The sequence below is a fragment of the Hemitrygon akajei genome, chromosome 7, assembly GCF_048418815.1.
Source record: "Hemitrygon akajei chromosome 7, sHemAka1.3, whole genome shotgun sequence".
In the NCBI taxonomy this organism is placed as follows: Eukaryota; Metazoa; Chordata; class Chondrichthyes; order Myliobatiformes; family Dasyatidae; genus Hemitrygon; species Hemitrygon akajei.
This window is the reverse complement of record NC_133130.1, coordinates 170,164,723-170,181,208: the sequence shown is the minus strand read 5'-3', so window position 1 is coordinate 170,181,208 and position 16,486 is coordinate 170,164,723. Positions and strand designations below refer to the sequence as shown.

Genomic DNA, 16,486 nt, shown 5'->3' with positions numbered 1-16,486 from the left:
TGCCGGAGTGGGGGTGGGAGAAGGAAATCAGATATCAAACTCAGAGAATTATACTACACAGAAACAGGCCCTTTGGCCCAACTGGTCTGTACTGACCCAACTAATCAGGTCCCATTTAGACCATAAGACATAGGAGCAGGATTGGGCCATTCAGCCCATCGAGTCTGCTCTGCTATTCAGTCATGGCTGATTTATTTTCCCTCTCACCCCCCATTCTTCAGCCTTCTCCCTATAAACTTTGATATCCCTACTAATCAAGAGCCTATCAAACTCCAGTTTAAATATACCCAATGGCTAAGCCTTCAAAGCCGTCTGTGGCAATGAATTCCACAGATTCATCACCCTCTGACTAAAGGAATTCCTCCTCATCTCTGTTCTAAATGGATGTCCCTCTACTCTGAATCTGCAATCTCTGGTTCCAGGAAACATCCCGTTATAGGAAACATCCTCTCCACATCCACTCTATCAAGACCTTTCAATATTTGTTAAGTTTTGATGCGATTCCCCATCATTCTTCTAAACTCCAGTGAGTACAATCCAGAGCAATCAAATGGTCTTCAACATTCACCCTTTCATTCCTGGAATCATTCTTGTGATCCTCATCTGGACCATCTCCAATGTCAGCCAGTTCTTTCCTACATATGGGACCTAAAATATGGAACTCACGATATTCCAAGGGTGGCCTTATAAAGTCACAGTATCACATTTTTAACTTACCTGTCATTGACACACATAGCTAAACTTTTCCTTTTGATGTATCCGATTGTCTATTAAGGATGTGCACTAACAGTGAGCCTATTCCACCAACGAATATCTAGGCAACCACATCACAGCATTTGAATTCAGTGTCTGAGACACACGAGGTTCATGTACGAATAGGTGCGTACCTTTTAAGGATTGCATTTGGGCACCTGAGTGGAAGGGTGGAGATACATCTCTATCAAAGGCACTCCTTCCCTCTGCTAGCCTGCTGGTCACCCTTGGGCAGGGTGTTGCACCTGCTTAGCCCCCCCAGTCAGGGTGAAGGATGATCGAATGAGCAACTGGTGCAGATCACAAGTCCCGGTTATGTGGCCACTGACGCCGGGCAGACAATCTCTGAAGAGTATTGATAATGGCTGCGGGGGGGGGTCACCCTCTCTGTAAAGGCACTGCCCAAAAGAAGGCAATGACGAACCACTTTTGTAGAAAAATTTGCCAAGGATAATCATGGTCATAGATCTTAATCACCAACATCAACAACACGGCACATAATGATGATGATGATGATCAGAGCACCAACGGGGATTGTGGGGGATAAAGAGTTGGCCAGGAAGGAGTATCCCCATAGACTACCCTCACCCATATCTCCTCCATTTCCTGGACGTCTACGTTCCCACCACAATGCACAGGGATGGAGTTCCTCCTGCCCTTAGCTACCAACCCACGAGCCTCCACATTTAGCACATCATTCTCTGTAAATTCCGCCATCTTAAATGAGATCCCACCGCCAAACACGTTTACCTTCCCACTCCACTCTCAGCTTTCTGCAAAGTATCTCCATAGAGAATATCCTAAGCTTGCTGGAATGCTATTACAGCACCAGCGACCCAGGTTTAATTCCACTTCTGTCCGTAAGGAGTTTGCAGGCTTTCCCCACGGCCCTGTGGGTTTCCTTCAGGTGCTGCGGTTTCCTCCTGTATTCAAAAGATTGACAGGTCTAGTAGCTTCATTGGTCTTATGGGTGCAATTGTGTGACGTGGGCTCGGTGGGCCAGAAGGGCCTGTTACTGTGTCAAATCTCTAGATAAAATGAAAATACCCTGTGCATTAGCTCCTCAGCAGGTGAAGGAGCCAGCACATGGGGTTCCACAGTTACAGTACCATCTGTAGCACCGACTCTGTGAGGTCGGAGAGCAGAGGTCTGTGAGCCACACCGGTGGACTTCAACGAAGCAGGCTGCCATTTGAAAGGATTCCCATCATTCCTTGCTACAGTAAGTGGATAGCCTGACTGACTTCAATGTCACATCGTGGGATTTACAACCACAGGTTCCGCATCATTATGTGTGACCCAGAATGCCACATAGATTCCAATCGCATTCACACCCAGAAAGGGACAGGCGAGGGCTGAGATAGTCTCATCCATTGTAGACCTTGGAAGTGAAGACTGCTGTCCTTCCCCTGTCTGGTCCACACATGAGTCCAGACCCCCAGCCACGTGGCTGTCTGGAAGGGGTCAGCAGATCATGCATTGTATCACTCTGCCATAGCACTACCAACATTGAGGGCAATAGATGGGAGGGGAAGGGTGAGGTGTGACTGAGTGCCTGGCACTGACCTTGCCAGAGGCATGACTTCCCATGAGAGGACAGAGATCTAGCTAATTCCAAGTAATATAAAGATGGAAACCTCAAAAAAACAAGTCAAAGATTACAGAGAGAAGGCAGGAGAAAGGGGTTGAGAGGGTTGATAAGTCAGCCAAGGTGGAATGGTAGAGCAAACTTGATGGGTTGAATGGCCTAATTATGCTCCTACATCTTATGGTCTGATGTACTGAGGCTTTCCGAGTGTGTGGGATGTCCAGGTAGGGGTAGCACCTCTGGTAAGGGGCTTGTCATGTCCATTCTGGGGCAGCTCACTCACTTTTGGTCCCCACTGGACACACAGTTCTCACCTGTGGCTCCAAGTAGTAGCTTGCACCCTGGTACACCCCTTCGACAGGTGGGCTAAACCAGGTGAGGATAGCCATATGGGCTGATACCCCAGTGAGAGAGGGACATCCCTGTCCTAGCATGCCGATCCAGCTCTGGTGTGCACTGGGCAGTTGAGGTCAACACAACAGCCAGGAAGACGGTTCTGCAATGCTCTATGGAGGCCGAAGGGCATGATGAGGCACAGAAGATATCATGGTCGACCACTGCGACCAAGGAAGGCCCCAGTTGTGAAGACCACTCGTACCACTGGACCCGGATTTCCGAGGTCGACGGAGTGGAACTCCCCCAGTGCAACGGCTTTTATTTGTATTTATTTATTGAGATACAGCACAGAACAGGCCCTCTGGCCCTTCAAGCTTCACCACCCAGCAACCCTAATTCATGGCCTAATTACGGGACAATTTACAATCACCAATTAACCTTCAAACCTGTACGTCTCTGGGATGTGGGAGGAATCTGGAGCAGCCAGAGGAAACCCTCACAGTCATGGGGAGAATGTACAGACTCGTTACAGGCAGTGGTGGGTATTGAACCAGGGCCACCAGTACTGCAAAGCGCTGAGCTGACCACCACATCACCATGCTGTGCCAAAAACTCTCCGCACAGGTTTCCCGTTATCGTCGGATATGGCGGACAACCTGCGGTACCAAGGCTTTGAAACTGACAACTCCTCAGTGGAAATTATCTCCAGTCATTTCCTGTGAACTGCTCCTGAAGCTCAGAAATGGGACCTAACTTGTAAAGGAGATTCTGGGATGAATTTCTAGTTGGCATAGAACTTAAAAGCTTAAAAATGAAATTGTTTCACTCTTCCAGTAGTTTACATAATCCATCTTCTTACCAATACCACATGTGTGTTCAACTGACCACGTAGAAAAGATATCAACATAAAGATGTCTCATACCTCACTGTTGTACAGAGTATACACCAGGAATATGTAGAGACCCTATAATAGAACAAAAATAAACAGGTTTTTAAGCACACATTGGCCATATTTTGCCTTACAGACAACGCACTAAAGTACACTCAGTGGCCACTCTATTAGGTACAGGAGTGGAACCCGGTGTGGTTTTCTGCTGCTGGAGACCATCCACTTCAGAGTTCAACTTGACGTGTATTCAGAGATTCTCTTTTGCACACCACTGTTGTAACATGTGGTTATTTAAGTTACTGTCACCTTCCTGTCAGCTTGAACCAGTCTGGCCATTCTCCTCTGACCTCTCTCAAGACTTTTTCACCCACAGAACGGCCACTCACTGGATTTTTTTTGTTCTTGCGTCATTCTCTGTAAACTCCAGAGACTGTTGTGCATGAAAATCCCAGGAGATAAGTAATTTCTGAATACTCAAATCACCCCATCTGGCACCAACAATCATTCTGTGGTCAAAGTCATTTAGATCACATTTCTTTCCCATTCTGATGTTTGGTCTGAACAACAACTGAACCTCTTGATCATGTCTGCATGCTTTTATGCATTGAGCTGCTGCCACGTGATTGACTGATTAGATATTTGCATTAACAAATAAAATATACTTTATTAGATGTGTACCTAATAAAGTGTCCACTGAGTGTATAATCATATTGAAAGTATATTTAAAGTAGAAATTCAACTGTTTTGTGGGCAGAAGGGGAAACAGAGAATGGGCAAGACAGCCTACTTAAGGCACAGGATTTTACTGAACGGTGGGGTGAGGTTGGGGGACGAATACTGCCCTCTCTTGCTTTGAGTCTTTATGTCCTTATGTATCCTCATCAGACGTTCCCTTGCTTCACTCAGCTCCCCAGCCTGCCACAATTGCTAGTGACAGTCATAGAGTCACTGAAAAGTACAGCATGGAATCAGGCCCTTCAGCCTATCTAGTCCATGCTGAACCATTTAAAACACCTAGTCCCATCAAACTGCACCCAGACCGTAGTTCTCCATTCCCCTGCCATCCATGTACTGGCCAAAACATTGAAACTGAGCTCATATGCACCACTTGCACTGGCAGTTCGTTCCACACCGGCATGACTTTCTGAGTGAAGAAGTTTCCATAAGACCATAAGATATAGGAGCAGAATTAAGTCATTTAGTCCATCATTTCATCATGGCTGATCCAATTTTCCTCTCAGCCCTGATCTCCTGCCTTCTCCCCTATATCCTTCCATGCCCTGACCAACACGAATCTATCAACCTGTGCCTTAAATACACATAAAGACTTGGCCTCCACAGCTGCTTGCAGCAAGAATTCCACAGATTCACCACTCTCCGGCTAAAGAAATTCCTCCTCACCTCTGTTCTAGAAAGACGCCCCTCTATTCTGAGGCTGTGTCCTCTGGTCCTAGACTCTCCCATCACAGGAAACACCCTCTCCACATCCACTCTGCCAAGGTCTTTCACCGTTCAATAGGTTTCAATGAGGTCACCCCTAATTCTTCTGAATTCTAGTGAATACAGGCCCAGAGCCATCAAATGCTTTTCATAGGACAAGCTATTCAATCCTGGAATCATTTGTGTGAACCTCCTTTGAACCCTCTCCAGTTTCAGCACGTCCTTTCTAAGATAAGGGGCCAAAGCTGCTCACAAAACTCCAAGTGAGGCCTCGCCAGTGCTTTATAAAGTCTCAACATTACATCCCTGCTTTTATATTCTGATTTTCTTGAAATTAAAGCTAACACTGCATTTGCCATCTTTACCACAGACTCAAACTGCAAGTTAACTTTTAGGGAACCCTGCACAAGGGTTCATACTTGCCAATCTGCAACTGAGCTGCAAGGTCATCTACCTTATTTTGTACACTGCACGTATTCGAAGATAACACTTTCAGTCCTATATTCACCCTTTTCGATTTTGTCCACCTTTTATGCTGCAGCTCATCCCGTTGACTGCAATTTTGCCCCGTCAACGGCCTCTCCTCCCATTGCCTCTGTTAGTAAACCAGCTACGTCATCTTCAGCACTATTATCCACCTCCCCTGCGATACCTCTTGCATTGATATTTAGGCAGTTTAAGACACTATTCACACCATGCTCAACCTTTTGATTCCTAACTTTGTCTGAGATCTTACGAACGTCTGCCTCCACAACCTCTCCACTAACTGTTCTGACACTCTGGTTTCCATCCCCTGCAACTCTAGTTTAAACCCCACCATCCAGCATTAACAAACCTTCTTGCTAGGGTATTAGTCCCCCTCCAGTTCAGGTGCAAACCGTCCCTTCTGTACAGGTCTCACCTTCCCTGGAATGATCCAAAAATCTTATGCCACTCCCCCTACACCAACTCCTTAGCCACATATTAAACTGTATAATAAGCATGTACAGTACTTACTTTAGAAATTACCTAGGGTTACCCATAGCCCTCTATTTTTCTAAGCTCCATATACCTGTCCAGGAGTCTCTTTAAAGACCCTATTGTATCCGCCTCCACCACCGTCGCCGGCAGCCCATTCCACGCACTCACCACTCTCTGCATAAAAAACACCCCTGACATCTCCTCTGTACCTACTCCCAAGCACCTTAAAACTGTGCCCTCTTATGTTAGCCATTTCAGCCCCAGGGAAAGGCCTCTGATTATCCACACGATCCATCCCTCTCATCATCTTATACACAAATCTTCCTAGTTCTGGCCTCATTAGCACGTGGCATGGGTAGCAAACCTAAGACCACAAACCCAGAGGTCCTGTCCTTTAACTTAGCACCTAAATCCCTGAACTCCTTGTGCAGAACCTTGTCACTTGTCCTACCCGTGTCATTGGACCATGATTTATAGCTGTTCACCACCCACTTAAGACTGTCGAGGACTCGATCTGAGATATCCCTGACCCTGGCACCCAGGTTACCATTCGGGAATCTTGTCTGTTCCTCTAGCTGACGAATCCCCAATGACCACAGAGTGCCTCTTCTCCCCTTTGCCTTCTGAGTCATTGAAGCAGACTCGGTGCCAGAGACCTGACCACTGTGACTTTCCTCTGTTAGGTCATCCGCCCCGGCAGTATCCAGAGTGAAGTACCTGTTGTTGGGGGTGGGGGGGGGCGGGCGGATGTGGCCACTGGGGTACTTTGCACTGGCTCCTTAACCCCTTTCCTCTTCCTGACCGTCACCCAGTTTCCTGTGTCCTGCACCTTGGGTGTAACCTCCTCTTCATGTGTCCTATCTATCACCCCTTCAACCTCTTGAATGATCCAGAGTTCATTCAGTTCCAACTCCACCTGCTTAATATGGTTTGTTAGAGCCGCAGCTGGATGCACGTCTCGCAGTTGTAGTCATCAGGGACACTGGAGGTCTCCTTGCCTTCCCAGATCCAGCAAGAGGAGCATTCCACTATCCTTCTTGTGAGCTCTACTGTCCTAGTTGAGCAGATATAAGAACTTGAGCTGTTCTTTCATTTGCTTTCTCTGACTGAAGCCACGAGGAGCTGAAGCCTTAAGATCACCACTCTGACTATGTCCACTCCAACCATGGCCACTGCACTCTCCCCGCCTTCCTTTAATTTACTCTTGCTAATGAATCGCAAACCCTGACTGGTCACTTGTCAAAGCTCTATTCACTATACTGACTCCTGGCTGCCTTTTATCCTTGGGAAGTGGACCAGATTAAAGTCCCCTCCTCTTATAACTTTCGATGTCTGTATTGGCCTCTGGTCAAAGCTCTGTTTCCCTCCTGTTCCCCTTAAAGTTTCACCTTTCATCCTTGATCCATCACCACTAGTTCTAGTCTCATGCAAGCTCGGTGGAAAAAGCCTGCTTGCATTAACCCTATCTATACCCCTCATAATTTTGCATACATCTATGAAATCCCCCCTTAATCTTCTGTATTCTGAAGTCCTAACCTAGTCAATCTTTCCTTATAACTTAGGTTTAGTCTCGGCAACATTCTTGTAAAATTTCTCTGTACTCTTTCAACCTTATTTACATCTTTCCTGTAGGTCGGTGACCAAAACTGCACACAATACTCCAAATTAGACCTCACCAATGTTATAAGCAACATCACAGCTCATCAAATAATCACCGGTTGAAAACCGTTGCCCTTTAACATCTTTCCCATCAGAATCAGAGATTTAATTGTAAATTCTTTATTGGTGCTTAAATCTGCTTTGCTTACTCTTAGAATTAAGAACCACGCTTCATTATAATAGTGCTGACTACCCAGTCAGCAAACTGCCTTTTCCAAAGGCTCCCGTCTGCAAAGTGCAGTAGGGCTATTAAAACAAAAACTTTACACCATCTTAAAAATTTCTTTCCCCTGGCAGTTAATCTGATCAACCATTCTAGTTAACTCCCACCACGCCCCTCTCTATCTATTACCTCAATCACTACAATGCACTGTAAACACTTCAAACCACTGTTTATGATGCTGCTTACATTGCAAATGCTTTTTATGTATTTATGCATACTTTATTCCATAGCCATACTTCTAACTTTATTTTTAAAAAATTGTTGAATGTTATTGTTTTGTTACATGTTGTGTCCTGACCCACACACTACACCCATTCCTAATACATATAAATACACTGTATATGGCAAAGAAAGTTGTTGACCCTTAACGTATTGATTTCATAATAAAATATGCAGGTCAAAGTTGATATCCTAGTTGAATGTTCTATTTAATTTTGATTGGACAGTTGTGATGCAGTACAAAGATGTAGCTAACCCTAAACACCAGAGATTCTGCAGGTGCTGGAAATCCAGAGCAACACACTCAAAATGCTGGAGGAACTCAGCAGGTCAGGCAGCATCGATGGGAATGAATAATGAGTGGATGCTTCGGACTGAGACCTTCATCAGGACAGGAGAGGAAATGGGCAGAAGTTGGAATAAGAAAGTGGTTAGGGAGAGGGGAAGGAGTACAAGCTGGCAGGTGATAGGCGAGTCCAGGTGAGTGGGGAGGTAGATGGGTGAAGGAGGGTGGATGAAGAAGGAATTTGATAGACAAGGACAGTTGTTCATGGGAGAAAGGGCAGGAGGAGGGGAACCAGAGGAGAAGAGAATGAGCGAGAATGTGAATGAAAAAAGGGAAAGTGGGGGAGGTGGAAGAAATAACTGCTTCGTTTTGCTGTTTTTATAAAAATTCTGATCAAAGCGAATGCCTGGTAAAATGAAGCATTCTTTGGCAAACAAATTCAGTGTTTATCGGGATTCAATTATAATTTGCTTCCTCCAACTTGCAGCAGAGCAGGGCAGAAAGGGTCACAGACATCTTTAGGGCCACACTGAATACCCAGTCAGCAACAGATGTGCTTTCTGCCTTCTCTCTCGAGATGGAAATGTCACTCCCACACAAAGCTCCATCCTGCAGGAACATTCATGGGATCCACTGACAGAAACAGCTTTAATACAAACATTTAAAGTGCCAGACTGTTGTGCTAAACTGGAGGGCCTTACCCTGTCCCTCCTTATTTTAAGAAAAGCCTTTTCTAAACTTTGGCAGGCAATACATCAACGATTTAACATATTTTTAGTAGTGCTGAAGATGATGTCTAAAATAATCACTTCCAGACCTTGTGTACCAAATGTCATTATTTAAATTTTAGAACGTTATTGTGAATTATTAGACAATTAACAATGCAATCGAATGTGGGAAGGAAGAGCAAGATTGATCTTGGTGTAGGTTAAAAGGTCAAAACATCATTGTGGGCCGAAAGGCCTGTATATTGCCTATGGCCTCACTTTCAAGGACTCTACAACTCATATTTTCAGTATCTATTTATTGATTTATAGTCTATAAGACACTGGAGCAGAATAGGATACTTGGCTCATCGAGGCAGCTCTGCCATAGTCATAGATGAACCATTTACCTCCCAACCTCATTGTTCTGTCTTCTCCCCATAATCTTTAATGTCCTGACTAACCGAGAACCTATCAACCCCTGGTTTAAATATACCCAATGATCTGATTTCTACAGCCATTCATAGCAAAAAATTCCATAGATTTACCACCCTCTGGCTAAAGAAATTTCTCTCCATCTCCGTTCTAAATGGGCATCCCTCTATTCTGAGGTTCCTTCAAAATGCCGCTCTATTCAACCTCAGAATACCTTACCTGCTTGTTTGATTGTTTATTTATTTGTCTAATTAGTCATCTATCAATTTATTTATCTATATATTGATTTCTTTATTTACCTATCTGTTTTTCCATTTATTTGTTTATGCACAGTTTTCAACGGGGCGTGGCACCACACCTAGTGGCTCTTCCAGAAACACTGTATGCTACTCAATCCTCCAGCCTTCAGACCACATCTGGCGAGACTGAATCGTTCTGCAATGGGAAAGGAGTCCGCCAAGGCTGCATCCTTTCTCCACACCTTTTTAACATCTACACCGAGATGATCATGAGACAACTTAGGACAAAATAGGAGGAAGAACCATCAGTAACTTGAGATACACGGATGACGCAGCCCTGCTAGCCACAACAGAAGAAGACCCACAAGCACTACTCAACAATGTTGCAAAAGTCTCTGCTGAATTTGGATTGCTGATAAATGGTAAAAAGATCAAAGTTATGGTGATAAGCAAAACTGCAATTCAAGCTGACATCATCGGAAACAACAAGATCGAACAAGTGTCCTCCTTTATATACCTCGGTGCAGAACTAAATGACACAAACGAATGCAGCAAGGAAATAAGGCGAAGGCTAGCAATGGCACGCACAAGCACTACCAAACTCTGGAACATCTGGAAAGATAGATCTGTGAGCATTGACACCAAGATACGCCTCCTCAAGAGTCTCGTCTGGCCAGTAACCCTATATGGCTGTGAAACATGGACCCTAAAAACAGCTGATGAAAAGAAGTTGACAGCATTTGAGATGTGGACACACAGACGGATCCTCAGGGTATCATACGTTGAAAGGAGATCCAACAATTTCATCCTAGAAAAGATTGGCACAAATCCAATACTTCTGGGAACCCTTATCCAAAGGAATCTTTGTTACTTTGGACACATCTCAAGAACTGATGACACACTGGAACACACTGTGCTTGAAGGCAGAGTAGAAGGAAGCCACTCCCGAGGCAGACAGAGGACAACCTGGATTGACAACATCAAGAAGTGGACCAGCCTCACCGCCAGAGATGCAAGAGGTTTGACTGCTGACAGATCGCAGTGGAAGAAAGTGGTCGCCGAGACTCTGGCAGAGTATGGTACGTGATGATGATATGCACAGTTTGTCTTCTTTTGCACATTGGCTGTTTGTCAGTTTTTATTTGTGTGGTTTTTCATTGATTCTATTTTATCTCACTGTTCTACTGTGAATGCCTGCAAGAAAACAAATCTTAGGGTTGTATACGGTGACATATATGTACTTCAATCATAAATTTACTTTGAAATTTGGACTGCTCTGTGTTCTAATTATAGATTTTGCTTATTACAAAATGTATTACTTCAAAACTAATAATACCCCAGAAGGAATGCTATCAAACTTTGCTCTTTGCTAATGGTAAATCTCTATGTGATAACACTTTAAATATGCAAAAGAACATCATACTTCTTGGCTGCTTGTAGTTGTTCCTGAAGATTTAAACTGTACATTTGACACTTGGCCAGAAACTCCGACAACATTTCCAAAGCAGGATCTGCCCCTGATACTCTCATGTGAAAGCAGGCTTGTAACACCACTGTTGAAGTTCAGTTTAACCAAAACCCCTAGCGTCATAATACTTTGCTTTCTTTCATTGAGAATTTCCTTTTCCATGTCAGAAACGGGATGCGCGTTTAGCATAATGCTATTACAACACCAATGACCTAGACTCAGTTTCCCGCCTCTGTGTGTAAGGGTTTTGTACATTCTCCCTGTGGCCACTTGGATTTCCTCCAGATGCTCCGGTTTCCTCCCACATTCCAAAGATGCATGAGTTAGGGTTAGTAAAGTGCATGCTGTGTTGGCGCCAGAAGCAAGACGAAGCTTGGGGATTGCCTCCAGCACTTCTCGAATTGTGTAGGTCGCTGACAAAAACAATGCAGTTCTCTTGATATTTTGATATTAATGTTACAAACATAGCTTGTCTTTAAAACTAGACCTATAGAGGTGCCATAGATGTGTGTGTTGGTGTTAACTGGCCACTGTAAATTGTCTCTAGTATGTGGGTGAAGTGTAAAATCTGGGGGCAGTTGATGGGAATATGGGAAAATAAAAAAGGGGTTAGGATAGGATTAGTGTAAACAGGTAATCGATGGCCAGCACAAAGTTGGTGGGCTGAGAGGCCTGTTCCTGTGCTGTATGAAGCCAATACTCCATTACCAGTTCTGCAATCACCTACACCCAATTGCAATCAATGTTCCCTCTATTTTTTTATATAGCTACAAAGACTAGCTATTGCTCTGAGCAGGAAATGTTTAAGCTGCCCGAAAACAGCGCGGCTCTTCGAATTATTTTATTTTTTGTAGACGTCTTCAGCGTTTATTGGGCCAGCAGTTTGTTAACAATGATCTACTGACTTCCATTCTGTGTACATTGTTACAATTTGTAAGTGCTGCAACTTGAAACGCTGACAGGGTAAATACATTGAAGCTCTAAAACGTTTCAAAGTAAAGGTTGTGGTACATATATTATTTAGAAAATTTATGGATTATATTCATTAACATGATTAATTATTGGGTATTTTGTAGATGTCAAAATTATCTTAGCACAATTTCAAAATTAAATTACATTGTATAAAAACAAATTCCAGCAGTGTGGAAACAAAGGCTATGTGCATGGAGGCATTTAAGTTACCACATGGCCGTGCATATGCACAGCTCAGAGGGAACAGTGATTCATAAGCCACTGGTAAAACAGAACACCAGCAAATGCTGAGTTAATTTAGAGCTCAGCAGAACTCATGTAGGCAAAGAAAGTAAATGGCAGCTGCTGCTCAAGATAATAAATCAAAATGGAAGAAAATCCATCATGAACTGGATTAGGGCTGCTCAGTAGTGTAGTGGTTAGTCCACCTCTCACCCCCCATCCTCACCACATTCTACAGAGGATGTATTGAGAGCATCCTGAGCAGCTGCATCACTGCCTGGTTTGGAAATTGCACTGTCTCTGATCACAAGACCCTGCAGCGGATAGTGAGGTCAGCTGAGAAGATCATCGGGATCTTTCTTCCCCCCATTACAGACATTCACACCACACACTGCACCCAGAAAGCTAACAGCATTGTGAAGGACCCCACGCACCCCTCACACAAACTCTTCTCCCTCCTGCCGTCTGGCAAAAGGTACCGGAGTATTCGGGCTCTCACGACCAGACTGTGCAACAGTTTCTTTCCCCAAGCCATCAGACTCCTCGATACTCAGAGTCTAGACTGACATCTACGTCATTTATTATTATATTGTAATTTGTCCTCTACTGTGCCTATTGTCTTGTTTATTAATTATTGTACTGCCCTGCACTGTTTTGTGCATTTTATGTAGTCCTGTGCAGGTCTGTAGTCTAGTGCAGTTTTTATGTTGTTATACGTAGTCCAGTGTAGCCTTGAGTTGTCTCACATAGTCCAGTGTAGTTTTGTGTTGTTTCATGTAGCACCAGGGTCCTGGAGGAACATTGTTTCATTTTTACTGTGTACTGTACCAGCAGTTTATGGTCGAAATGACAATAAACTTGACTTGATTTGTAATGCTTTACAACGTCAGTAACCTGAGTTTAATTCCCACCGCTGTCTGTAAAGAGTTTCTACATTCTCCCCGTGACCACGTGGGTTTCCTCTGGGAGCTCTGGTTTCCTCCCACATTCCAAAGATGTATAGATTGCCATCAGTAAGATGTGGGCATGCTATATTGGCACCAGACGTGTGCCGATACCTGTGGGCTGCTCCCAGAATATCCCACAGCTTCTTCCTGATGAGCGAGCTTCCTTCCAACACAAAACTCTCTAAGGCTTTTGTTTTAGAGTTTATCTCCTGTCTACAGTTTGGGCTTTAACCTCAATCCCTCTTGACCTCTGCTCCATTACTTAAAAGTTCAAAGTTCAAAGTACATTTATTATCAAAGTATGTATACAATATACAACCTTGAGATTTGTCTCCTTGCAGGCAGCCACAGAACAAAGAAACCCAGAAGAACATCCCACACAACGAAGACCAATAAACATCCAATGTGCAAAAAAAAGGCAAATACAAACATTTAAAAAACAAGTAAGACGCAGAACACGCTCCACCGAGTCTCTGATAGTGAGTCCACAGTCAGCCAGTCAGTTCAGGAAAACAGTAACAACTTGAAAACTGTGCAAAGCACCAGAATTTCAGGGGCTGCATTAACGCTGGCTTTGGTGGGCGTGAGAATCGAGGGAGGGATCTGTCTGCTCTGTGCAGGCAGGAGGAATGAGGCCTGATGACCACCCCACCCTCAAACGGGTTCACGGATCAGCAAGAACGGAGTTTGAGGCCCAGTGTTTGGTGATCGGTGGGTCCTGCGGTTGAAGCCAAGGATCCGGGTGGACTCCAGGGTTGAATTGGTAGTCCGGAAGTCGAGACTCATTGTCTGGAACTCCAAGTTTGTGAATCTCTGTTGACCACCCGGCCAGACAAAGGCCCAGTGCCTGCAAGCTTAAGTCTGAATCTGAGTTTGCTGGAGGCTGGAGGCCTTGGAAGATGGCCTGTAGTGGGGTTAGAGGACTGAGTATGAGTGTGGGTGGGAGAGAGGAATGGGTCTTGTTCTGCTGTTGTTGTTTTGTTGCTTGTTGTGTTTCGTATTGTTCTGTTGAGCATTGTGGCTATGGGACATTGATGCCAGAATGTGTGCTGGCACTTGGCAGCTGCCTCCAGTACATCCTCAGGTCTAGTGGGTTTTAATGCAAACGGTGCATTTCACTGTATTGTACATGCGATAAATAACCTTGAATATCAAATCTTGTAAATGTAATTAGCTCATAAGGAATTATTCCATCCTTATGTTAAGGGTTTCCATGCACCTCCTTGTCTGAATGCCCTCCTCCACAACACCCCCCACCCCCCCACTCCCTAATACACACTCACATCCTACATAAAATGCTGGAGGAACTCAGCAGTATCAATGGAAAGGAGTACAGTCAATGTTTTGGGACAAAACCAGATCCTGCTGAAGGGTTTCGGCCCGAAACGTCAACTGTATTTTTTTCCATAGATGCTGGCTTGCCTACTAAGTTCCTCCAGCATTTTGTGTGTGTTGCTTGGATTTCCAGCATCTGCAGATTTTCTTGTGTTTTTCATCCTACACTGGTCACTTTTCATCTTTTATTGCTGCTCTTTCACATATTTATACGACTGCTTGTTTTATTATTAGTGTCAGTGGCATTATTGGCGTCATTCAATGTCTGCAGTGAGATGCTGATGATGTTCTATAGGTCAGTTGTTGAGAGCGCCCTCTTCTTTGTGGTGGCGTGTTGGGGAGGAAGCATTAAGAAGAAGGACGCCTCACGTCTTAATAAGCTGATAAGGAAGGCGGGCTCTGTCGTGGGCAAAGTACTGGAGAGTTTAACATCGGTAGCTGAGCGAAGGGCGCTGAGTAGGCTACGGTCAATTATGGAAAACCCTGAACATCCTCTACATAGCACCATCCAGAGACAGAGAAGCAGTTTCAGCGACAGGTTACTGTCGATGCAATGCTCCTCAGACAGGATGAAGAGGTCAATACTCCCCAATGCCATTAGGCTTTACAATTCAACTGCCAGGACTTAAGAACTTTTTTTTTTTTTTAAAGCTATTATTAATGCTTTTTGAGTTAGTGATTTAGATGCATATCATATTATTACTGAGTTAAGTATTGTATGTAAGGAGTTTTTGCTACAACAAGTGTATGGGACATTGGAAAAAATGTTGAATTTCCCCATGGGGATGAATAAAGTATCTATCTATCTATCTATCTATCTATCTATACTGTCTTACACAAACATACACCTCAGACTTTATGTCAACCTGTTGATCGTCAGGCCAGGCCACTCAGGGACTTGTGCTAGTATTACTTTGTGACTTTATGTGCTGGATCGAAACTCTATGTGGTGTGTGTAACTATGAACTGGGCTTTGCACCTTGGCCCCAGAGGAAGGATGTTTCGTTTAGCTGTGTGCATGAACGTGAATGGGCACCACAGTAGTCTAGCAGTTAGCGTAGCACTATTACAGCTCAGGCGTCTCAGAGTTGGAGTTCAATTCCAGCACCGGCTCCGTCTGTAAAGAGTTTGTACACTCTCGCTGTGACAGAGCCGGTTTTCTCCGGGTGCTCCGATTACCTCCCACAGTCCCAAGATATACTGGTTAGTAGGTTAATTGGTGATTGTAAATTGTTCTGTGAAGTCAAAGGGCCTGGTTTCCCCTGCATCTCTAAAATTAAAAAAAATAAAATTTAGCACCTTAGCCCCAGAGGAATGGTTTCATTTGACTGTATACATGCATATGGTTGAATGACAATAAACTTGAATTTGTTACATGTACCCACAACTAACTGTTTACAGTTCTCACTCTTCATGTTGCGATCAAGTGAGAACTATTTCAGGCCAAGTTTTTGCTCACAGACCAGGCATCTGCTGTTACTAACCTGCAAGATCCAATGACCTCAGCACCTCATTGCCAAGCAATGGCTTACGCACACGGCACTTTTAGGTCTTCAAGGTCAGGACACTGAAAGCTCATCTTTCTACAGTATACGTGGTACAACAGTGGCTCAAAGCTGAGTTCAAAGTTTCTGATAATGTTCCGCTCATTTAGTCATCTTATACACCTCTATCAAAGATTGTGAGATTAAAATTTTCACATGTACATCGAAACATTCAGTGAAATATGTCATTTTGTGTTAATGACCAAAAACAGTAGCTATCACCAATCAGGGTTCGATTCCTGTTACCGTCTGTACATTCTTCCCTTGG

The 16,486-nt window shown here is 44.2% G+C and overlaps 1 protein-coding gene across 1 annotated transcript in view; it reads right to left on the bottom strand.

Annotated features, from left to right (window-relative positions):
- adgrd2 (adhesion G protein-coupled receptor D2) overlaps positions 1-16,486 on the bottom strand; it is a 151,835-nt gene that overhangs the window by 57,125 nt on the left and 78,224 nt on the right. The window contains exon 21 of the mRNA XM_073052585.1: positions 3,599-3,640. Within this exon, the coding sequence (XP_072908686.1) occupies positions 3,599-3,640 (42 nt within the window). The remainder of the gene's footprint in view (positions 1-3,598; positions 3,641-16,486) is intronic.